At 37.4% G+C, this 26783-nt stretch overlaps 1 protein-coding gene across 1 annotated transcript in view; it reads left to right on the plus strand.

Moving 5' to 3' along the window:
• Positions 1 to 26783, plus strand: part of SLC9C1 (solute carrier family 9 member C1) — a 108621-nt gene that overhangs the window by 36994 nt on the left and 44844 nt on the right. The window contains exons 8-13 of the mRNA XM_040265653.1: positions 1246 to 1420; positions 14225 to 14306; positions 16215 to 16381; positions 19137 to 19262; positions 21772 to 21869; positions 25671 to 25790. Coding sequence (XP_040121587.1) covers positions 1246 to 1420; positions 14225 to 14306; positions 16215 to 16381; positions 19137 to 19262; positions 21772 to 21869; positions 25671 to 25790 — 768 coding nt within the window. The remainder of the gene's footprint in view (positions 1 to 1245; positions 1421 to 14224; positions 14307 to 16214; positions 16382 to 19136; positions 19263 to 21771; positions 21870 to 25670; positions 25791 to 26783) is intronic.

Raw genomic sequence — 26783 nt, forward strand, 5'->3', positions numbered from 1 at the left:
TATTTGTATATGTATAACTGATTCACTTTGCTGTATACCTAAAGTTAACACAGCATTGTAAATCAACTATACCCCATAAAAATTAAGAAAGAAAAATAGTCTTTCTTTCCTTTTAAATGATTATTCACTATTATTTCATATCATTTATCTGCTCTGTTCACTGTTCTTATGATTCTGGCATTCTGCTGTGTTGTTACTTTTCATTAAGATAAAGTATTGAAGATCAAGGTACCATTTTTCTAGCTTTGATTCATAAAAGATAAAAATGAAATTATCTCATGTCTAAATAAATAAATAAAAATGAAAATCATAAGGAAGTCCTCCTTGTAAATGTCATTTTTGCCTAAATAAGTTTTGTGGCCCCTTTTCCAATGTTAAAAGGCTTTCAGAAAGCCGTCTGCTTACATAACTGAAAAGGAGATAATATAGAAGAGGAAAACCACTATACCAATTATATCACCCAAATTGTTAGCATTCTAGGAAAATTAGTTGGGACTCAACATTAAGTTGGGCTTCCCTGGTTGCTCAGTGGTAAAGAATCTGCCTGTCAATGCAGATGTAGGCTTGATCCTTGGGTCAGGAAGATCCCCTAGAGAAGGAAATGTCAACCCACTCCAGTATTCTTGCCTGGAGAATTCCATGGACAGAGGAGCCTAGCTGGCTACAGTCCATGGGGCTGCAAAAGAGTCCAACACAACTTTGGGACTAAATAACAATATTAAGTCATCCAGTGCCAAGTAAATGGAAATTCGTTGCAAATTATCAGGTACAATTAGTGTAAAATATAAGAATTATCTGTGACTGAAAGAAGAAATAGAAATGAATTAACTGATACTGGGCAAATTCAGTACGATTAAAATCTATGAAGAAAAAGAGAGAATATTGTTTTCTCTCCCATTTATTAAATTTGCTTTTATCTGTTTCTGGGATCTAGAGTAGAGTAGATCTATAAAAATTTTTAGCACTTTCTTTTCTACCCGAAGAAGCACCACTTAATGGTGATGTGGAATTATTCTACTGCTTAGCTAACAGAAAGAAAGAAAAGAATAATCCCATTCCCTTGGCATGTTTGTGCATGGGATGCCCTTCTGCTTTCCTTTGGTGGAATGCCAAAAGTGTGTGAAAGATGGCTAATTCTTCTGAGAGTTGGCAATTTCACAGGGAATAGATTGGAGTAGTATAGAATGAGATGGAAAGAAATTTCTATGATAAAAATAACTTTTTAAAATCTGTTTTGCCTTTTAGACTTCTGGTCTTTCTATTACTGAGCCCTCTTTTGTCTCAACTTGGTCATGGTTTCAGCTGGCGCTGGGCATTCATAATGGTCTGGAGCGAAATGAAAGGGACTCCTAATATAAACTTGGCTCTTCTGCTTGCCTACTTTGAAGACTCTCTTGGATCTGAGAGGGAGAAATCTCAAGTAAAGAAAGATGTAGTTTTTCTATTTGAATATCTTATGAAAACTGTTTCGGTGTACTAAAGTATGCTATTGTAGTAGATTGCTCAACCCCACTTGGACTGTGGGATTGATTTAGCTATGATGGGGAAACCAGGGAGGGAAAAAACAACTGGCAACTTTCCTCTTCCTCATTCTAGCTTAGATACCTTTAAACTCCTTCATCACACTCCTAAAAAATAGGTTTACTGTGAAAGTTAAGGGAAAACTTAAAAATCATTTAAAATAGTACCTGATACAGAGTATGCACTCAACAAATGTTTCCTTTTTAATTTACTCCTAATACCTACTTACAAGGAGAAACCTATTTATGAATGGCTGTATTGCCTTCTGTAACTTTATAAAGCCACATCTAGAAACCAAAACATTTTAATTATTAGGGAAAGTTACCTCTTAAGATAGAATCCCCAAACTCTACCCAGTAGAACATAAAGTGTGACTATCCCTCATCACATCTCAAAATAAGATAATTTCAAGGAACTCTTTAAGAAATATTCTATGTAGACATCACAACACATCTAACACTTCCATTGTGAGTTTTTTTTTTAACATAAATTCTAAGAGTAAAGGGAACCATGTCAAGGTTATTATTATGTATCTATAATAATCAAGCATTTGAAAAAACTAAATATTCAAAGACTGTTTTAAAAACCAAAGTATCTAACATTACATGACCTCCTCTTTCTTTTTAGTCTTCCCTAGTGGCTCCTGCAATGCAGGAAACTCGGGTTCAATCCCTGGGTTAGGAAGATCCCCTGGAGAAGGGAATGGCAACCCACTCCAGTATTCTTGCCTGGAAAATCCCATGCACAGATGAGCCTGGTGGTCCCCAATTCATGGGGTTGCAACTAACACATTCAACCCCTCTCCTTTTAACTAATTTCCGCTTTGTCTGGATAATCAAAATCAGTGTCATCATCATATGTCCTGACCAGTGTAATGATGAACATTGCACTTGGATCTAGGTTCTGAAATTTTTAATTGCTATTTATTGTGTGGTCATCCACAAGTTATTTAATTCCGATCCCCACCCCCTGCCACGTGTCTGTTTCCTCATTCCAAAGCAGTCTGCAATAATACCGATGGTTTGCTAGTAAATATTTAACAGGTAACTATCTTGGAAAGGGGGAGTGTTTGCCAAATTTCTGTTCCATAATCATTGGCACCAAGAAAACATAAGTCAGCCTATAAACTTCCTGAAAATGTAATGATCAGCATTCACAAACTAGTATGAGCCAGGCCTATCTGGCTTTCTTACTGTCTCTACTGTCTCAAAGGGTTATTATGAGAAATTGAAAATATACATAAAAAGCTTAACACATTGTTTCAGTTCAGTTCAGTTCAGTCGCTTAATCGTGTCTGACTCTTTGCAACCCCATGAATTGCAGCACACCAGGCCTCCCTGTCCATCACCAACTCCCGGAGTTCACTCAGACTCACGTCTAACAAGTCAGTGATGCCATCCAGCCATCTCATCCTCTGTCGTCCCCTTCTCCTCCTGCCCCCAATCCCTCCCAGCATCAGAGTCTTTTCCAAAGAGTCAACTCTTTTCATGAGGTGGCCAAAGTACTGGAGCTTCAGCTTTAGCATCATTCCTTCCAAAGAACACCCAGGGCTGATCTCCTTCAGAATGGACTGGTTGGATCTCCTCGCAGTCCAAGGGACTCTCAAGAGTCTTCTCCAATGCCACAGTTCAAAAGCATCAATTCTTCGGCACTCAGCCTTCTTCACAGTCCAACTATCACATCCATACACGACCACTGGAAAAACCATAGCCTTGACTAGACGGAGCTTAGTCGGCAAAGTAATGTCTCTGCTTTTGAATATACTATCTAGGTTGGTCATAACTTTTCTTCCAAGGAGTAAGCGTCTTTTAATTCGATGGCTGCAATCACCATCTGCAGTGATTTTGGAGCCCCCCAAAATAAAGTCTGACACTGTTTCCACTGTTTCCCCATCTATTTCCCATGAAGTGATGGGACCGGATGCCATGATCTTCGTTTTCTGAATGTTGAGCTTTAGCATCTAGTAAATGTACAGTAAATCTGAGTTCTGATAACAATGACGATGATGCTATGTAGACATCTTTTGAAATAAAACTTCGGTCAATCAAATCATTTCGAGGGATGTTTCAGTAGTGGTAATTAGTTGAGAAGAAATTAGCAGTCCTTTAATTCAATTTGGGTGACTCCTACAGCTAATTTATTAATACTCAAAAAAGACACTACAATGAAAGTTTAAATTATTAACTTAATCCTGTCTCTACTACTCACAAGTTAAGTGACTGAATTGAATATGTTCCAAACAAGTATGTAGAATATATGAAGCAAAAATTGAGAGCTAAGAGGAGAAACAGACAAACTACAGTTGGAGACTTTAACACTCCTTTCCATAATTTGTTTATGAAGTATTTTTTTGTTTGTTTGTTTAGTCACTAAGTGGTGTCTGACTCTTTGCAATCCCATGGGCTGTAGCCCAACAAACTCCTCTGTCCATGAGATTTCCCAGGCAAGAATACTGGAATGGGTTGCCATTTCCCTCTCTAAGGGATCTTCCAGACCTAATTCCACATCTCCTACATTGGCAGGCAAATTCTTCACCACTGAGCCATGAGGGAAGCTAGAACTACTAAAAAAAATAGCAAGGATATGAAAGAACTAAACAACACTATCAACCAACAAGATCTAATTGACATTTATAGAATCATATCAACTGATGAAGAAAAATCTCTTACCATAAAAAAAATCAATATCCATTTATGATAAACCCCTCAAAAAGTAGAAATAAGAGGGAATTTCCTAATGAGGATAAAGAACATCTACAAAAAAATCTACAAGTATAATTAATAAATTATTATAATTAATAGTGAAAGATGCTTTCTCCTTATAATTAGGAACAATCCAAGAATGTCTCAATTAATTAATGAACAATCAAGAATCTCTACCTTCATTCTTTTTACTGAGCATCATGATAGAAATTCTAGCTTGCTCCATAAGACAAAAAAGGAGAAAAAAAACATGAATATTCAAAAGGAAGAAAATAAACTATTCCTATTGCAGATAGTATGATTATCTATATAGAAAATTCCAAGGGTCTTCAAAAAGAAGAGGGGAAAAAACCTTCCTAGAACTAATAAATGAATTTAGTATGGCCTCAACATATAAGTATAAAAAATCAAGTGTATCTCTATATACTAGCAATTGATTCAAGGAATCAAAAATTAAAGACACAATGCCATGTACAATCGTTCAATAATAAAAAGCAAAGAAATTAAAACAACAAAAACAATTTTGAAAGAGTAAAATAAATGAGAAGAATCAGTATACCCAGTTTTAAGGTATTATTACAGCCATGGAGATTATGCAGTATTGCCAGAGAGAGAAAGAAACATGGAACAGGATAGAGAACTCAGAAATAGATTTACACAAACATCCCCAACAATTTTTGATAAATATGCAAAAGTAATTCAATAGATGATGTCTTAAAGATGATGCTGAAGAATGGGACATTCATATATGAAAAAAAAAAAAGAGAAGAACCTTGACCTAAGTCTCACTTCTTCTACAAATATTAATTCAAAGTGGATCGCAGAATTAAATATAAAATGTAAAGCCAGAAAACTTTTTTTAAACTTGGGGTAAAATCTTTGGGACCTATCATAACATAAAGATACCAAGAGCATAATCCAGAAAAGAAAAAAAAGAAGAAATTACACATCTTCAAAATTAAAAACTTTTAACAGTACCACACACAGAATACAGAAAGAGACATTTCACTGAAGGGGATATACAGATGACAAATAAGGATAAAAAAGGCGGTCAATGTCATTATCCATTGGGGACATGCAAACTGAGAAAACAGTAAGATACTATCTATTAGAAGGACTAAAATAAAATACGGTGATGACACCAAACGCTGGTAAGGATGCAGAAAAACTGACCACTCACAGATTGCTAGTAGGAATATCAAATAATACAGTCACTCTGGGAAAGAATTTGGCAAGCAACACAACATTGTAAAACAATATCCCCCAATTAAAAATAAATAATAAAGAAAAGAATTTGGCAGCTACATATGCAACTACCATACAGCAATTGCTCTCCTGGGGATTTAGCCTGGAAAAGGAAAATGTACGTCTACACACACGGTACATGACTCTTTATAGTAGCTGTATTTATAATGACCAGACATCTGGAAACAATTCAGATGTCCTTCAGTAGGTAAATCTTTCTTTAATACATTGTTGTACAACTGCACCTTGGAATGATACTCAGCAGTGTAAAGCAACAAACTATTAATAAAAGCAACAACTTTGATAAATCTCCAGAGAATTATTCGGAACAGAATACATACTTTATGATTTGAATTGTATAACATTCTTATGAAAATGTAGAAATTGAGAACAGATGAGTGGTTGCCAGACAAAAATATAGAAATTGAGAACAGATTAGTGATTAGAATAGGAACTAAAGAGCCCCTTGATGAAAATGAAAGAGGAGAGTGAAAAAGTTGGCTTAAAATTCAACATTCAAAAAACCAAGATGATGGCATCCGGTCCCACCACTTCATGGCATATAGATGGGGAAACAATGGAAACTGTGACAGACTTTATTTTATTGGGCTCCAAAATCACTGCAGATGGTGACTGCACCCATGAAATTAAAAGACGCTTGCTCCTTGGAAGAAAAGTTATGACCAACCTAGACAGCTTTTAGAAAGCAGAGACATTAGTTTGCCAACAAAGGTCCATCTAGTCAAAGCTATGGTTTTTCCAGTAGTCATGTATGGATGTGAGAGTTGGACTGAGTGCCGAGGAATAAATGCTTTTGAATTGTGGTGTTGGAGAAGACTGTTGACAGTCCCTTGGACTGCAAGGAGATCAAACCAATCAATCCTAAAGAAAATCAGTCCTGAATATTCATTGGAAGGACTGATACTGAAGCTGAAGCACCAACAATTTGGCCACTTGATGTGAAGAACTGACTCATCGGAAAAGATCCTGATGCTGAGAAAGATTGAAGGCAGGAGGAGAAGGGGATGACAGAGGATGAGATGATTGGTTGGCATCACCGATTCGATGGACATGAGTTTGAGCAAGCTCTGGGAGTTCATTGCCTTTCTTTGGAACTGGAATGAAAACTGACCTTTTGCAGTCCTGTGGCCACTGCTGAGTTTTCCAAATTTGCTGGCATACTGAGTGCAGCACTTTCACAGCATCATCTTTCAGGATTTGAAACAGCTCAACTGGAATTCCATCACCTCCACTAGCTTTGTTCATAGTGATGCTTTCTAAGGCCCACTTGACTTCACATTCCAAGATGTCTGGCTCTAGATTAGTGATCACATCATCATGATTATCTGGGTCATAAAGATCTTTTTTGTAAGTTCTTCCGTGTATTCTTGCCACCTCTTCTTAATATCTTCTGCTTCTGTTAGGTCCATACCATTTCTGTCCTTTCTCGAGCCCATCTTTGCATGAAATATTCCCTTGGTATCTCTCATTTTCTTGAAGAGATCTCTAGTCTTTCCCATTCTGTTGTTTTCCTCGATTTCTTTGCATTGATCACTGAAGAAGGCTTTCTTATCTCTTCTTGCTGTTCTTTGGAACTCTGCATTCAGATGCTTATATCTTTCCTTTTCTCCTTTGCTTTTTGCCTCTCTTCTTTTCACAGCTATTTGTAAGGCCCCCCCAGATAGCCATTTTGCTTGTCAGACTTTATTTTTGGGGGGATCCAAAATCACTGCAGATGGTGACTGCAGCCATGAAATTAAAAGACGCTTACTCCTTGGAAGAAAAGTTATGACCAACCTAGATAGTATATTCAAAAGCAGAGACATTACTTTGCCGACTAAGGTCCATCTAGTCAAGGCTATGGTTTTTCCTGTGGTCATGTATGGATGTCAGAGTTGGACTGTGAAGAAGGCTGAACTGTGGTGTTGGAGAAGACTCTTGAGAGTCCCTTGGACTGCAAGGAGATCCAACCAGTCCATTCTGAAGGAGATCAGCCCTGGGATTTCTTTGGAAGGAATGATGCTAAAGCTGAAGCTCCAGTACTTTGGCCACCTCATGAGAAGAGTTGACTCTTTGGAAAAGACTCTGATGCTGGGAGGGATTGGGGGCAGGAGGAGAAGGGGACGACAGAGGATGAGATGGCTGGATGGCATCACTGACTCGATGGACGTGAGTCTGAGTGAACTCCAGGAGATGCTGATGGACAGGAAGGCCTAGCGTGCTGCGACTCATGGGGTCGCAAAGAGTCGGACACGACTGAGCGACTGAACTGAACTGAACTGGGAGTTCATGGATAGGGAGGTATGGCATGCTGCAGTCCATGGTGTCGCAAACAGTCAGATGCTACTGAACTGAACTGAATTAGTGGTTGCCAGGAATAAAGAGCGGAGAAGGCAATGGCACCCCACTCCAGTCCTCTTGCCTGGAAAATCCCATGGATGGAGGAGCCTGGTAGGCTGCAGTCCATGGGGTCACTAAGTCAGACACAACTGAGCGACTTCACTTTCACTTTTCACTTTCATGCATTGGAGAAGGAAATGGCAACCCACTCCAGTGTTCTTGCTTGGAGAATCCCAAGGACAGAGGAGCCTGGTGGGCTGCCATCTACCGGGTTGCACAAAGTTGGACACGACTGAAGTGACTTAGCAGCAGCAGGAATAAAGAGATGGGGACAGGAGGGAAATAAAAGTGACTATACAGGCAACATGAGGAATACTTATGGTAAAGGAACTGTTCTGTATCTTGACTCTGTCACTGTCAATATCCTGGTTGTGATACTCTACTCTAGCTTTGAAAAATGTAACCTTTGGGGGCAATTGGCTAAATATTACACAGGACCTATTTCTTAAGACTGTAATTTCTTAAGACTGAATCTACAACTATCTTAAAATGTTAAATATTTAAAAAGAACAAAAGAGGGAGAAAGAACGAGGAAACAAATGATAGTAATGAAAAAGACCATGACTATGGTCTAATGAAAGTGACTTAGCATGCATAACTTTTGTCCAAACAATTCAACACCTTAGGTGAAAGTGGTTAAATTCCTCAAAAAACACAATGTACCTAAACTGACACAAAAGAAAATATAAAATCTGAATAGCCCTCTATGTGTTAAAGAAATTATATATATATAAATTAAAATTTTCTCATAAGCTAGAAGCCGAGATGGCTTGACTGGTGAATTCTTCCAAACATTTAATGATTAAATGATAACAATTCTAAACAAACTCTCTCATAAAATAGAGAATGATGAAACACTTTCTTATTTTATGTGGCCACCCAGTGTGATACTAGACACCAACAATAATAGTTACAAACAAAAAACTGATTAAACCACTGATTAAACATGATGCAAAAATTCTTTAAAAATATATAGCCAAATAATTTTAAATATATAAGAAGTATAAGACATTATGGTCAAGTATTCATCCAAAAATATGTCCATAAATTTTAGTTTAACATTCAAAAAAGTGTTTGTAAAATCTAAAAAAAACTGAACTCATAGAACAAGAGAACATATTAGTGATTTCCATAGATGGTAAATGGAGATAGAGGAAATGGATAAAGGCAGTCTAAAGGTACAAACTTCCAGTTATAAGATAAATAAAAGTAAAATCTTTTATTTTTTACCTCACACCGTATGTAAAATTGATTGGAGGTGGATCATAGTCTTAAATAAAATGAAAAACTCTGAAACTTCTGGAAGAAAACAAGAGAATACCTTTGCAGCCTTGGAATAGACAAAAGGTTTTAAAACAAAAAAACAGTAATAATTGGAGTTCTCAACTTTAAATATGTTTGCTTATCAAAAGATAACTTTTGAAATGGAAAGTGGTCACAAACTGAAAGGAAGTACTCATAATACGTATATCATATATCTGATATGCACATTTTCTGTAGTTTTTTTAGATTCCACATATAAATGGTATCATATATTTGTCTTTGATTTATTTCACTTAGTATGTTAATCTCTAGGTCTAGCCATGTTACTGCACATGGGGTTATTTCATTCATTCTTATGGCTGAGTAATATTCCACCATATATATGTACCACATTTTCTTTATCCATTTATCTGCCAGTGGACATTTAGGTTGCCTCCATGTCTTGGCTATCATAAATAGTGCTGCAGTGAACACTGGGGCACAGGTATTTTTGAATTTGAGTTTTCTCCAGATATATATCCAGGAATGGGATTGCAGAATCATATGGTAGCTCAATTTTTAGCTTTTTAAGAAATCTCCATAATGTTCTCCATAGTGGCTGCACCAATTTATTGATATATTCCCACCAACCATGTAGGAGGGTTCCTTTCTCTCCACACTCTTTCCAGCACTTATTATTCATAGACTTTTTAACTATGGCTATTCTGACTGGTATGAGGTGATTGAACTGCAGTTTCAATTTGCATTTCTCTAATAACTGGCAATATTGACTTTCTGTTCATGTGTCTGTTGTCCATCTATATGACAATGCACTTCTATCCAGAATATAATTTTCAAAATTTCTATAATTTTGTTACAAAAAAGCAATCCAATTTTAAAAACAGGCAAAAGAGTTGAACAAATGTTTCAAAAAGAAGTGTATATACCACTAAGCATATTAAAATGCTCAACATCATTACTCTAGGGAAATGCAAATTAAAACTACAATGAGAAACATAATATTTAGTTTAAATGAAGATTTGAGAATTGGCATATCCCATCTATAGAAATAGAAACAGTAGTTTTCTCTTGTCTGGTGAGGATTCACTGGAGCAGCCCTGGGGAAATTTAGAGGATATGAGAATATTATACATCTTGAAAGGATTGAGGGTAATATGGGTGTATGCACTGTCAAAACTTATCAGATACAAAAGTACATTTCACTCTGTGTAGATTATACCTTGGTTTTCCTAATGATTAGTGTTGGGGTGGCCCCCTTGAGGAATTCAGTTCAGTTCAGTTCAGTCGCTCAGTCGTGTTCGACTCTTTGCGACCCCATGAAACGCAGCACGCCAGGCCTCCCTGTCCATCACCATCTCTCAGAGTTCACTCAGACTCATGTCCATCTAGTCAGTGATGCCATCCAGCCATCTCATCCCCGGTCGTCCCCTTCTCCTCCTGCCCCCAATCGCTCCCAGCATCAGAGTCTTTTCCAATGAATCAACTCTTCACATGATGTGGCCAAAATACTGGAATTTCAGCTTTAGCATCATTCCTTCTAAAGCAATCCCAGGGCTGATCTCCTTCAGAATGGACTGGTTGGATCTCCTTACAGTCCAAGGGACTCTCAAGAGTCTTCTCCAACACCACAGTTCAAAAGCATCAATTCTTTGGTGCTCAGCCTTCTTCACAGTCCAACTCTCACATCCATACATGACCACAGGAAAAACCATAGCCTTGACTAGACGGACCTTAGTTGGCAAAGTAATGTCTCTGCTTTTGAATATACTATCTAGGTTGGTCATAACTTTTCTTCCAAGGAGTAAGCGTCTTTTAATTTCATGGCTGCAGTCACCATCTGCAGTGATTTTGGAGCCCCCAAAAATAAAGTCTGCCACTGTTTCCCCATCTATTTCCCATGAAGTGATGGGACCAGAGGCCACGATCTTCGTTTTCTGAATGTTGAGACTTAAGCCAACTTTTTCACTCTCCTCTTTCACTTTCATCAAGAGGATTTTTCGCTCCTCTTCACTTTCTGCCATAAGGGTGGTGTCATCTGCATATCTGAGGTTATTGATATTTCTCCCGGCAATCTTGATTCCAACTTGTGCTTCTTCCAGTCCAGCGTTTCTCATGATGTACTCTGCATAGAAGTTAAACAAGCAGGGTGACAGTATACAGCCTTGACATACTCCTTTTCCTATTTGGAACCAGTCTGTTGTTCCATGTACAGTTCTAACTGCTACTTCCTGACCTGCATACAGATTTCTCAAGAAGCAGATTAGGTGGTCTGGTATTCCCATCTCTTTCAGAATTTTCCACAGTTTATTGTGATCCACACAGTCAAAGGCTTTGGCATAGTCAATAAAGCAGAAATAGATGTTTTTCTGGAACTCTCTTGCTTTTTCCATGATCCAGCAGATATTGGCAATTTGATCTCTGGTTCCTCTGTCTTTTCTAAAACCAGCTTGAACATCTAGAAGTTGATGGTTAATGTACTGCTGAAGCCTGGCTTGGAGAATTTTGAGCATTACTTTACTAGCATGTGAGATGAGTGCAATTGTGTGGTAGTTTGAGCATTCTTTGGCATTGCCTTTCACCACTGCTGAGTTTTCCAAATTTGCTGGCATATTGAGTGCAGCACTTTCACAGCATCATCTTTCAGGATTTGAAATGGCTCAACTGGAATTCCATCACCTCCACTAGCTTTGTTCGTAGTGATGCTTTCTAAGGCCCACTTGACTTCACATTCCAAGATGTCTGGCTCTAGATTAGTGATCACATCATCATGATTATCTGGGTCGTGAAGATCTTTTTTGTACAGTTCTTCCATGTATTCTTACCACCTCTTCTTAATATCTTCTGCTTCTGTTAGGTCCATACCATTTCTGTCCTTTCTTGAGCCCATCTTTGCATGAAATGTTCCCTTGGTATCTCTCATTTTCTTGAAGAGATGTCTAGTCTTTCCCACCCTGTTGTTTTCCTCTATTTCTTTGCATTGATCACTGAAGAAGGCTTTCTTATCTCTTCTTGCTGTTCTTTGGAACTCTGCATTCAGATGCTTATATCTTTCCTTTTCTCCTTTGCTTTTCACCTCTCTTCTTTTCACAGCTATTTGTAAGGCCTCCCCAGACAGCCATTTTGCTTTTTTGCATTTCTTTTCCAAGGGGATGGTCTTGATCCCTGTCTCCTGTACAATGTCACGAACCTCATTCCATAGTTCATCAGGCACTCTATCTATCAGATCTAGGTCCTTAAATCTATTTCTCACTTCCACTGTATAATCAGAAGGGATTTGATTTAGGTCATACCTGAATGGTCTAGCGGTTTTCCCTACTTTCTTCAATTTGAGTCTGAATTTGGTAATAAGGAGTTCATGATCTGAGCCACAGTCAGCTCCTGGTCTTGTTTTTGTTGACTGTATAGACCTTCTCCATCTTTGGCTGCAAAGAATATAATCAATCACATTTCAGTGTTGACCATCTGGTGATGTCCATGTGTAGAGTCTTCTCTTACATTGTTGGAAGAGGGTGTTTGCTACAACCAGTGCATTTTCTTGGCAAAACTCTATTAGTCTTTGCTCTGCTTCATTCTGCATCCCAAGGCCAAATTTGCCTGTTACTCCAGGTGTTTCTGGACTTCCTACTTTTGCATTCCAGTCCCCTAAAATGAAAAGGATATCTTTTTGGGGTGTTACTTCTAAAAGGTCTTGTAGGTCTTCATAAAACCATTCAACTTCAGCTTCTTCAGCGTTACTGGTTGGGGCATAGACTTGGATAACTGTGATATTGAATGGTTTGCCTTGGAGACGAACAGAGATCATTCTGTCGTTTTTGAGATTGCATCCAAGTACTGCATTTCGGAATCTTTTGTTGACCATGATGGCTACTCCATTTCTTCTGAGGGATTCCTGCCCACAGTAGTAGATATAATAGTCATCTGAGTTAAATTCACTCATTCCAGTCCATTTTAGTTCGCTGATTCCTAGAATGTTGACGTTCACCCTTGCCATCTCTTGTTTGACCACTTCCAATTTGCCTTGATTCATGGACCTGACATTCCAGGTTCCTTGCTCTTTACAGCATCGGATCTTGCTTCTATCACCAGTCACATCCACAGCTGGGTATTATTTTTGCTTTGGCTCCATCCCTTCATTCTTTCTGGAGTTATTTCTCCACTGATCTCCAGTAGCATATTGGGCATCTAATGACCTTGAGGAATTAAATTAGAATATTCAGTGAGAGCATCCTGTGCACCAATATTTAAAATTTCTCAAGTGATCCTAGTGTGCAGCCGTGAAAGCCTCTGGTGTGTTTCACATTCTGTGTCTAACTTCCATCTGTAGCCAAAGAATAGAGGACTGGCTAAGAGTTTAAAATAAATTCTTGAAGTTAGAATTCCATAAATCAATGGAAATATGTAATATCAGACTCTAAGTGTTTCTTCATCTGTCTGTGGAGACTAAATTGAGATATAAGAGGAAGAAAAAAAAGAGACACCAAAGGAATCAATTGCTCCTCCCTTCTGGTAATGATGGTAAAGAATCCGCCTGCAATGTGGGGGACCTGGGTTCGATCCCTGGGTTGGGAAAACCTCCCCTGGAGAAGGGAAAGTTTGTCAACTCCAGCATTCTGGCCTGGAGAATTCCATGGACTGTATGGTCCATGGGGTTGCAAACAGTCAAACATGACTGAGCAACTTCACTTTCCCTTTTTTTCTGGTAATGAAGGGATAGCAGAGAGGCAAAGTATGTGGTAGAACAAACATACCAAGGCCTTGTGTTGTTTCTTCTAGGTGGAGAGAATTATTTAACACAGATGTGCTGATAATGTTGAACAGAGAACTATGTGGCTATGTACATGGAAGTGTATGTGGTGGATGAGAACTGATAAAGTACAGGGATATTCCCAGGATGCAAGAAGTTCAGAAATTGAAATTAAGAACAAATTTTTTTTCCTAATATCTTTATAAGTATATAAATACTTGTCAAAGCAAGTCATTCTATTTCCCGAATATTGACACAGTAAAACTTAGCTTAATTTACACTGGTAAATATAGAGTATATTATATAAAATTATGATGAAAACTTACTTTGGTTTGTTTTTCTATTCCAGATATTATTTCATGGAGTGTCAGTATCCTTGATTAGCTTGATTGTCAATAGATTTATTTTGCCAATGGCAGTTACTAAACTTGGTAAGCCCTGCTAATTCCTGAGTAAAAAGAAAAATGTTCCAAATATACTAAAGAATTGCTAATAATGAAGAAGGAAGCCATACAAATACAAATCAAAGGTGTCCAACTGAACAGGAAATTGGATCTCAATATAAAGTCACATGAATCATTAAGGCGGATAAGTTCATTAGGTCAATAGCAATAATCTTATAAATAAGATTACTTTTTACATTAGTCCAGTTTAAGTGAAATAATACAATGTCTATTTAATTATTCAACAAACTTTTTATTAAGAGCCTCTTACATGCCAGGCACTATTCTAACTGATAGTGATGCATTATGAAGACAGACAAGTCTGAATTATTGAAGCTAAATTGGAGAGAGGAGAGACAGACTGTAAACAAGTCAAATAAGGTAATATCAGAGTGTCATTTGTGCATGAAACTATTAAAACCACATATAAAGAAAGTAGAAATACAACATGTGGTAGATTCCTGAGGAAGTTAGAAACCAAGCATGTTCAAGGAAAGGAGGTAAGGTGCTGGAACCTTTGAGAACTATGTCAATAGTGGAGGAAGTCCAGATGGGAGAGGTAGGGAAAGAGTTAGATCGTGAAAGACCTTGAATTTTAAGATTTTATTCTAAGAGGTAAATGGATTTCTTGGTTGGTTTTAAGCAAGTAAGTATAATTTTATGAATAAGGTCCTTAAAAAGACAACTCTGGGTAGCTGATTGGGGCCTATGAAGAGAGTAGAAGCAGAAATACCAGTTTTAGGAGGCAACTGCTTTATGCAGTATGACTGTTTCAACCTCCTACTTTTTAACGATCCAAAAACTGAAATCTAAAGAGTTAACATTTCTTGTCTAAGATCACACAACTCAGTAATGGCAGTTAACAAACTAGAAATAAATTCCTCTAATGCTTTTAATCTGCTTTACTCTTAACTGCTCTATCACCTTTTCTGTTTCCTTCATATGGCATTTTCTTAACCAATCTTAAATTTCATCTTTATGGGTAATATTGAATCTTCATTCTCATGTCTGCAACCATATCCTTTTTACCATTTACTTTTTTCTTTTCTGGGCCTTAACATAGTAAAATGCGAAAAACAGATTAAAGGGGTAACATTTTGCAGAGTATCAGATCCTGTCCATGGGATTTCCCAGGCAAGAATAGTGGATTGGGTCGCCATTTCCTTCTCCAGGGGATCTCCCCAGCCCAGGGATCAAACCCACGTCTTCTGCATTGCAAGCAGATTCTTAATCACTGAGCCACCATGGACGCCCTTCAGATGTTCTACTTAGTAGCTAAATAAACCTAAAATTCTTATTGTAGAGCATCTGTTTACTTGTACTGAGAAAAGTGAACATTCGCTCATGGAATATTATTGCTTTTCGAAGAAACTTCTATGTCTCAAAAAAAGGAAATCTGTGTTTGATAGTAAGAGTCCTTCAAACCTTAATGAGGTCTGTATATATAGTATATATTACCATTGATCCTTGATCAAAATGAACTTGAACTATGTGAGTCCACTTATAAGTGGGTGTGAATTTTTTTCATATGTACTCCAGTGCAACCCACCATCAGTTTATTGAATCTAAGGGTGCAGAACCACATATATGGAGGGACAACTGCAAAGTTATATGCAGATTTTCAACTGCATGGAGGGTTGACATCCCTGAATCCCATATTGTTCAAAGGTCAACTATATATATCTGGAGATAAATAAATGTATATCAAATATATATATGATCTTACATATACATAGGAAATAAATATAAGTGCATATATTTCTGTGTACACATATGTATATCTTTACCTCCTACGTATGTATCTCCTACACATTTATGTGTGTATATCTGCATATATTCTGTACGTACTATCAAAATGATATCCACTATTTATAAAATGTGTTCTTTTTATCAAAGGTCTTCGTGATGTCACATCAACAAAGTATAAGTCACTGTATTATACATTTCAACACTTTCAAGAACTAACCAAATCTGTAGCCTCTGCACTCAAATTTGACAGAGATCTTGCTAATGCAGATTGGAACATAGTTGAGAAAACAATTATACTTCAAAACCCATATGCAGTAAGCAAGTAGTATTTTTTAAAGTAATATCTTCTGTTTATTCCTTCAAAGTGGATATGATTCATCTTAAGTATGAATGTTATAAATGTTAATTCACAGTTCTTAGGGAATTTTATTATCACTGTGAGACAAAGTAGAAGTGACAACCCTTTTGGGTATATGAAAGTGAAAAGTGAGTGTTAATTGCTCAGTCACGTCCAACTCTTTGCGACCCCATACTGTAGCCTACCAGGCTCCTCTGTCCATGGGATTCTCCAGGCAAGAATACTGGAGTAGGTAGCCATTCCCTCCTCCGTGGGATCTTCCCTACCCAATGATCAAACCGGGGTCTCCTGAATTGGAAGGCAGATTCTTTACTGTCCGACTAGTAGGGAAGAGCCCCCCAACACACACTTTGAGAATATAGCAAATGTGCATTGTTTTCCCATTAATCATGTATGGATGTGAGAGTTGGACTATAAAGAAAGCTGAGCACAAAAGATTTGATGCTTTTGAACTGTGATGTTGGAGAAGACTCCTGAAAGTCCCTTGGACTGCGAGGAGATCAAACCAGTTAATCCTAAAGGAAATCAGTCCTGAATATTCATTAGAAGGAATGATGCTGAAGCTGGCCACTTTGGCCACCTGATGAGAAGAACTGACTGGTTGGAAAAGACCCAGATGCTGAGAAAGATTGAAGGAAGGAGGAGAAGAGGCATACAGAGGATGAGAGGCCTGGATGGCATCACTAACTCGATGGACATGAGTTTGAGCAAGCTCTGAGAGTTGGTGATGGACAGGGAAGCCTGGCATGCTGCAGTCCATGGGGTTGCAAAGAGTCAGACATGACTGAGTGACTGAACTGAACTGAATATTAAATTCAAAAGAAAGAATAGTGTATCAGAGCTACTTTTATTTATTTTTCTTTCCACTGGCTTTTTTTTTTTTTTACTTTACCATACTGTATTGGTTTTGCCATACTTTTAAAAGATAGTATAAAAAGAAAAGAGTGAGCTTTAGAAAACAGCTAGATTTTTTTTTTTTGCTAGACTGAGGATGGACAGCATTTATTCAGTATTTATTTAGGCCATCATATATTGAAGTACTTGCTAAGCCTTGGTTTATGGTTACTGTTACTTTTTATCATAAAATAGAATTAAAAGCTAGTATCACAGAGAGTCGGACACGACTGAGTGACTAACACACACATCATAAGATTAGATATAGTGAAATATCACCTCCTGCTTCTGAGACATACTTTAGAATCTCCATGATCAGACTTCTTATTCATATATGAGAACATAATTCATCAGCAGTCATGACTGCTGGAGAAATAATAAAAGTTGTCCTGTGATATGCTCGTTGCTTTTTCTGGTTTGTCATTGCCTATTGTATCCAATTTTCACTGCAGTGTTTTTCTGCATCACACAATATGAGGGGACAACTGCTAAGAGTGTGGACAGAATTGGTTGCTATGAAATAGGATTTGCAAAGCTCCATTTTATATCCTGTAAGAGGTGCTTGAGGCTTCAGATGGAGGCCCAGAATCAAGGCCTATGTTTGCAGAAATACTGATAGGATTTCTGCTTAAGAAAAGTACCAAGTCAAATCTAAGGATTTTTTTATAGTAGTTCTCAATATCTAACTCTGGCCTTTTGCTAACCTGGCTGCATTAGAATCACCTGGAAAGCTTATTCAAAATATGGAATCCCTGCTGGTTCAGCGGGAATGAATCTGCCTGCAATGCAGGAGACCACCTGCCAATGCAGGAGACTCCGGTTCAATCCCTGGGTGGGGAAGATCCCGTGGAGAAGGAAATGGCAACCCACTCCAGTATTCTTGCCTGGGAAGTCCCATGGACAGAGGAGCCTGGCGGGCTACAATCCATGGGGTCGCAAAGAGTCAGATATGACTGTAGTGACAGAGCACACAGCTTTGATTTCCCAACCTCTATCCAGGAGGTTCTGATGCAGTTGGTCTGAGGAATATGTATTTTTAATCCATTTACCCAGCTAATTCTAATGCAAACTCAAAGTTAAGGTCAAACTCTGGTACTTGATCTGTTTCAGAAGGCAGATAAATAAACAACTACATTCTCTTCTTTATGATGCAGACATGAGAGATATTCTAGTATTACAGATAGAATGTTAGCCTTGGACTCAGAAAACCTGGGTTCATATCTTAGTTTTGTTACTTAATAAATAGCTTTGTGATCTTTTATAGAACTTGTATTTTATTGAAGCTTCAACTTTTCTCATCTATAAAATGGTGGTATCCATATTCCCATCTCCTAACAACCATGTTCACTTGTTATTCTACTGTAAGTGGTTAATTTCAAGTGTTGTCACACTTCAGCTGTAGCAGAATGATGGAATGCATTTATAAAATACAGGACAGTTTCTGCTTCAGCAGATCTGTGGCAGGCTTTGAGAATGTGCCTTTCTCACAGTACCCAGGTGATGCTACAGTGCTGGGGTACCACACTTTCAGAAGCAGTGGTTTAAAGTGTGATCAAAAATGTAGTAGTTTTTGTAAACTTTTGCCAATGCTATGCAAAGGTAAAGATATGATATAATTCTTTCCCCCAAAAACTGGCAGTTATTTTGCCTTCTAGATGACTGTGTAAGTACAAAAGTCATCTGAACATTTTTATGTAACTAGCAGATTTTCTGTGAGTTCTTAAACCAAACTGGTATGTGAATTGCTTGAGGTTTATGCTAAACAATACATTAATGTTCATGTACTATTTTTTGGTTTTTATCTGTATTTTATTTAGTTGGGCCAAGGAGAAACAAAAGAACATCAAAAAGTGAAATGTCTACACTGTAACAAGGAAATAGATGATAACCTTAACGTTGAAGCAAAGGAGTTGGCCAACAGACGTCTCTTGTCGGCACAAATAGTTAGTATTTTATTATCCATTTAAAAAAAATATTGGCCTGTTGCTTATATCATTTGCAAATTTTTCTCCACTCAGTAGATTTTTTCATTTTGTCAATGGTTTCCTTTGCTGTGCAAAAGCTTTTAAGTTTAAATTAGGTCCCATTTGTTTATTTTTGGTTTTGCCTTTGGAGACAGAGCCCCCAAAATGTTGCTACAATTTATGTCAAACAGTGTTCTGCCTGTGTTTTCCTCTAGAAGTTCTGTGGTTTCCAGTCTTACATTTAGGCCTTTAATTTTGAATTTATTTTTGTATTTTATCTAGGGTGTGAGAAAATGTTCTAATCTCATCCTTCAACATACAGCTGTCCAGCTTCCTTAGCACCTCTTATTATAGACACTGTCTTTTCCCTAATCTTGCCTCCTTTGTCATAGATTAACTGACCATAGGTGCATGGGTTTATTTCTGGGCTCTTTACTCTGTTTCTTCGATTTACTTGTCTGTTTTTTGTGCCAGTACTATACTAAAAATTTAAGTTATTAGCTAAAATTATACTGAAAACTTTCTCCCTTGTTTAATACATTTTGGTTATGCTCACCTGCACAGCTTAATAGATTGTTTACAAAGGTAAAGGGAAGTTTGGCATTGTCTTAAGAATTTGTTTCACTGCAAAAAGAAAAGAGGAAAAAAATCCACTCAAATTAGCTTAAACAAAAGGTGTTTTATTTTGAAGAAAATATAGTATTCAGGAACCCTTAAAATCAATGCAGGAGACTCCATTTTGAATCTTGCTTTCATTATTAATATGATATGTGGCTCAGAACTTATTCTTTTTTCTTTATTTTCCCCATCTGTAGAAAGAGAAACATGCTACCCAAATGACCTCTTAAAGTCCTCCTCCCATGATATCCTATGTTTTCTATAATATATACTATCTGTATCTTATTCCCTTTAATTTTTTTCCTATTTCTACTATTATATCTTCATTGATTTTATGCTGTTAGGTCTTAATCCAGAAGTCCTATTTTCAAAGTGCATTGAATCTCTCTGTTCTGTTCTCCAGATCTTCATCTCACCTTGTACATTTTTAGTTCTTCTTTGTACTAGATGTATTTTCATGTGTATCTTGGCTTGTTGATTTGATTTCTGCAATCTCCATCCTAATATTCACTGCTCCCAACAGTATTACTTGGCTATTATAGTTTTCAAACCTTTGAGAGTTCTTTGTTTAAGTCTCAGCCAGTTCAGGTTAATGGGAGCAATATCTCCTCCACTCCTGTACATGTGAAGAGGGAACACAGCATGGCAAGACAGTGGCGAAGGAGAGACGGCACATATAGTTGGAGGAAGGAGGATAGGCTTTCAGTTCAGAAAGAACTTAGTTTCTAATATGGTCTTGAGAAAACTACTTAACTCCTTGAGGATTCTCATCTTTCTCATCTATCAAATACAGATTTGAATACCTTCATCATAAAGCTGTTGCAAGAATCACATAAATTTATGTAAAACAAAAATTATTATGTTAATCCAATAGTATATTAGGGAGCTCATAGATGGCAGTTATTTTTAGGAATCAGCCATTCTCTAAATTCTTACATATTGGTACAAATGATCATTTAAGAATTAACATTTTTCTAGTACTGAACTGGTCAATTACTTGTGTTGCTAAGCTTTCATGAGTTCCATATTACTTTCAGCTTTCTTATTTTCCCTACAGACTGCAGTGTTTGTCTTTGAGAATACTGAAAATATTTTATATTTACATTATTTTATAGGTATTTTAATGAAGTTTAAGAAGAAATGATACTCTATTGAATTCTTGTTATTATCGACAACTAGCATTTTGATCTTTCATCCTAAAATTTAGTTCTATACCTTTCTAGTATCCTCCAAGAGCAAAACACGTTTCACTGTTCATAAATTGTGCAAACAGAATGTCTTCTATGGAACTGGGAATCTTTAGTCATTTCATACGTTCCAAATCAGGAGGTCGATTCTCAACAGTGCTCAGCACACAGAAGCTGAGTGAGCTCTCAGTATATGGCCTGAATGAATGAATGAATGTGTTTTGCACCATAACAGCAGGTCATCTCATGCTGGGAATAGACTGGAGACAAGAGAGTTCTGTTGTCAAAATATTTGGCTAAGTGAAGTTAAAGAAAGACATAAACCAAGATCCCTTACTGTAAAACTTCTCAGAGGCTTTAAAATACAAATACGTATTATACACTTCTAAGGTGGGGGTAGTTTGCAGCAGTTCCCATGCTTATTTGGCCACAAGAACTCCACTTATTTTTGAAAACGTAATTAATCTATCGGAACCTAGTTTGTTGCATAATCTGTTTCACTCCACACAAAGCTCAGACATACCTTCTGCACTGACCTCATGGTCTAGACTCCACTGAAAAAAAAATTTTTTAATAAAGATACTGTTATTTTGGGGTGTTGACTTCTCTCTCATGGATTATTTTTCCATAAGTTGTCACTCTGATCCATGTTATATAACGATTTGATTCAACATTCCTTTTAGGCGAGCTACCAGAGACAATACAGGAGTGAGACTCTGTCCCAGAGCGCGGTCCAGGTGCTGGTAGGTGCAGCAGGAAGCTCTGGAGAGAAGATGGTAGAGTAAGTATGATTTCAAGAGAAAGCTTCATCCTAAGCCACTGCATTAGGAAATTGTGCGAGTGAGTTTCTGCTTTTGTCTGGTAACCTGAGTTCACCCAGTCTAATGTGTTTGAGCCACTGCCTGTTCTCCATCCCACCAGCAGGCCAAGTCACCTGCTTCCAGTTTCCCAGACTTGCTCCACTCATTCACACCTCTGTGCATTTCAACAAGCTGCTCCTTCTGAACTGATACCTTCTCTTTCTCCTTTTGCTCCCCTCCTAAAGCTAAACTGGGCTAAACCACTCTTCTTTTAGACACCTAGCTGAGGTCAAAGACTTCCTTCAACCCTCCAGGCACATATTCCCAATGCACACCCTCTCTTGACATACTTATATTGATTTCTTTGGATGTCAGCCTCCACAGCCAGCAGCGAGTTCCTGAGTCAGTGTATTAGCGAGTGCCCTCAGATCATCCCCTGCAGAAGGAGAAAGGATGCACAGTTGGGCAGAGGGAAGAGTTAAACTGCGGCGCAGCTGCAGCAGTGACCACCCCAAACCCAGACATACCTTCTGGTTCTACATCTCTCTTCTGGTACCATGAACACCAAAATTTCCTGCTCAAATGGTCCTAGGATTGCTTGGACCTTTCCCTAGGTCATCATCTTACAAGCAAACCGGGTCTTTGGTGTCCACTCCTCAAAGCCTAAGAGGTGTGGCAGCCCGGTGTCTACTCACATACACTGGCTTGAGGCTTGTTGTTCAGTCACCCAGTCATGTCCAACTCTTTGCAACCCCATGGACTGCAGTACGCTAAGCCTCCCTGTCCTTTACCATCTCCTGAAGTTTGCCCAAGTTCATGTCCATTGCATCAAAGATGCCATTCAGCCATCTCATCTTCTGATGCCCTCCTCTTCTGCCCTCAATCTTTCCCAGCAATAGGGACCTTTCCAATGAGTTGGTTGTTCGCATCAGGTGACCAGACTACTGGAGCTTCAGCTTCAGCATTAGTCCTTCCAATGAGTATTCAAGGTCGATTTCCCTTAAGATTGACTGGTTTGATTTCCTTGCTGTCCAAAGGACTTTCAGACATCTTCAGCACCACAGTTGAAAGCATCAGTTCTTCAGCATTCTTTGGGCTTGAGGTTTAGTAGTGAGAGCTAAACCCCTGTGTGGGAAGAGAAGCAACCAGATACCGGGGCATGTTCCCATTGCAGTGCGAGTACAGATTGTCAAAGAGCCTGAGAGTTTTAATTTCAAGCCTAGCCATACAATCATTATCACATTATATTTCCATATATGATACAAGAGCCCCAACCTACCTTCTTGCTATGGGACCCTCCAGAAGCTTAGGGGACCTGATGGATGTTAGTGAAGTAGAAGGAGAGGGCTGGGCAGATGTGATCAATTTAAAACAATCAGAGTCATACTTTAAAGACAGACACATTGTGTACAGCAGAAATTTTTAAATGAATGGAAAATGACATCTGAAAGTGTTATCACTGCATTGTCCAGGAGAGGTTAACATATATAGAACACATATAAAACAGTATAGGGCAGTTCAGTCCACTCCCTTGATTTTTCCTCTTAAAATCCACAAAGGCAGAATCAACATCTGCCTCTGAGGACCCAGAGTAAATAGATACAAAGAGGAGGCAAATTGTGGGGAAAGGGGGTTAAGGGTTGAAATGGTTCATAGCAGACAACAAAGGCAAATTTTGAAATGTATTACATTTTCATTTGGACATGCAAGAGATAAATACTGAATCCTAAATGTGTACAAAACTATATGCCAGCCCTGGGAATATCGAGATCAGTGAAATGGCTTTCAAATCAGAGCAGAAGTCTCTCTTAATTACTCTTAAGTTCAGTACTTGTTTCTTTGCTGGGCTGCCTTGGAGCTGATTCTACCATTTGCTGATCATTCCTATCTGTAACCCCATGTGTTGAGGGTATCCTGTGGCAAGGAAACAAGTCTAAAGATAAAAAGAGTAGGGAGTTTAAACAGAGGTACCAGGACCTGTACTAAGCACCTGTGTAATTACCTAAGAAACAATACTTTGAATAGAGATTATGTTTATGGTCTTATGTCAGATACAGTTTTAAATATATTACATGTATTACCCATTCAAGGTGGTAAAAATCCTATAAGTGCTATTGTTACCTTTATTTTGCAAATGGGGAAAGTGAGGCACAGAGAGATTAAATAATTTACCCAAGATTATTTGACTAATTAACTACAGAGCCCAGATTCAAAGCCAGGCTACCTCACTATCCAGTTAAAGAGATCATACTGTTTTCCTAAATCAAGTCTAAACAGTGAACATGTTTAGAGCGTATCAAATAGGAACCCAGGAGCCTGATATACATGATAATTTGGCCTGTTTAAATATCACATGTACTGATATCACAGAATTTTAGGATTCACAGGAACTCGTAAAATGATCAGATCTTAACTTAGACATTAATTTGGGTTTCCTGGTTTCCCAGGACTATATTAGACAGCCCCTGTGTGGATCCAGAGTGCCCCTTTATTTATCACCTGTGCAGAACACTTACTACACTTAACTGCAGCTGTTGTTGGCATATTTTACTCCACTAGTCTTCAGAAGTCCTGCAAACAGAGTCCAGCAATTTTTTTTAATGGTTTGCCCCATGCATTTATCAAGCATAATAGTTGCTCAATCAAATATTTTAACAATCAGAACTGCATCAAGTCATATATACATTCATGATTTTCCATCCCATTACCACATTGTTATATTAATCACATAAAAGATTAAATTCCTTCTTTTTAATTATGTCAGTATCTCCATAACAGAGAAATCGCCCACTTTTTAGGGTGAGAACATTATAAGCTATAGGAAGAACAAGACCTTCCTTTGAACTTAAGTCATCAATGCCCTTCTATTAAGCTGCATTTTAAGGTAGGGCCTCACACCCTGGGATGGAGCCCTAACCTCCTTCTGATGAAGAGTAAGACCTACACGTAGCACACAGATCTGAGCTGTCTCAAAAAAAAAAAAAGAAAGAAAAGAAAAGAAAAAACCTACAGGCAACTTGGGGACAAATGTCTTTGATGGGTTTGTGAGCACCACGTCTTCCAAGTAACCGTTTTTACTCTCTTAGTTCACCACTTGTATTTCCCCCATAAATTCCCTGATTACTTGCCCAGAAAGAGAAGGAAAAGAGATGGGGAGATATGTGAGGTGGGCCGGATGCCTCCTATAGACGTTCTCATTTAATTTTCCCAGGCTGTCATTAGTAGTCTTACCTCCATTCTACAGATCAAACAATTTAGTGAGGTATTTAATTCATTGCCACCCAGATAATGGAGGATCCAACATGAAAACCCACATATATTTGAATCCCAAGTATTTTAATCATGATGTGCTTTCTCTTCCTGAAACATGACTTCTCTATTTTGAACCACTTTTTTATACTCTGATTAATAAACCAATTTTTTATGGAACCTTTTTTTTATACTCTCTGATTAATAAACCAATTTTTATTGAATGATTTTTTATACTCTGATTAATATTGAACCATTTTTATACTCTCTGATTAATATTGAACCATTTTTATACTCTCTAATTAATAAGTGAATTTTTATACTCTCTAATTAATTAAAGCTCCACAACCTAACTTCACAATTATATAATCCACCTTTATCAACATCTTTGTGACTTGGATCTATGCCTATGAAAGTGTCTCACTTCCTGTCAACATGGAACAAAATAGTTTTCCTGCCTTCTGATAATTCTGCATTAAACTTATCTCAAAAATTTTAAAGCATGTTTAAAGATTTCTTCTTCCTTTTTTAAGGTGTATGAATGCTGAGACAATAAAGAATTATTCTGAAAGCAAAAAAATTTTTGTCTTTACAAGAAAAGTATTGCTCAATTGGGTGTATAATACGAAAAAGGAAAAAGGGATCCCATCAAGGTCAGTGCTTTTAAACCTTACTAGACATGCTATTATATTCATTTGCCATTTCTATTTATTTTTTAAAATTTATATCCTAGATACTTTGTAAAATATTTTGAGGTAGTTTACAACTAAGTTATATATGTATATATATATACAAAAGTTACCTAAAGAAAAAAGATACAGTGTAATAACTTTTATTATAGATGTAAATTTCATACAAGATTAAACATTAACCATTTTAAAGTGTACCATTCAGTGTTATTTAGGACATCTGCAAAATTAGACAACCATTTCCTCTATCAAATTTCATAGCATTTCAATTGCCCCAAATGTGAACCCAGTACCCATTAAGCAGACACTCCCCATTCACTCTTCTCCCCAACTGCTGGAGAGCACTAGTCTGCTTTCTGTCTCTATGAATTTACCTATTCAACTGTTTCATATAGATATAATTAAACAACATCACACCTTTGGTTTCTGGATTCTTTCACTCAGCATAAGGTTTCTTCCATATTGTAGCATCAGTAGCATAAGGTTCATCTACTTCACAGCAATAACAATACTTTATTTCTTCTTATGGCTGAATAATAATAGTCCACTGTATGGATGTGCTATATTTTCTTTATCCATTCATTGGTTGATGGATAGTTGAGTTATTTTCACCCTTTGACTATTGTAAACTGTACTCCTCTGGACATTTATTGTAAACAGTGCTCCTATGGTCCTATATACAGATATTTGAATTCTTGCTTTCCATCTTTTGGGTATGCACCTAGAAGCAAAATTGGTGGATTATATGAAAATAAAAATTATTTAATTAATTTATTGTTTTTTTTAATGAAGAAATTTATTTTATTTTCACTATAAAATAAAAATGCCAAAATGCTTCCTGTATTTTTTAAACAAAATCTAATTATCAGTCATATTTAAAACTGAAATGAAAAAGTACCACATTTCAGTACTTGTGGAAAATGATTCAACTAATAGAACCTCATCTCCCAAATACAT

Source organism: Oryx dammah, unplaced genomic scaffold (genome assembly GCF_014754425.2).
Source record: "Oryx dammah isolate SB20612 unplaced genomic scaffold, SCBI_Odam_1.1 HiC_scaffold_2, whole genome shotgun sequence".
NCBI lineage: Eukaryota > Metazoa > Chordata > Mammalia > Artiodactyla > Bovidae > Oryx > Oryx dammah.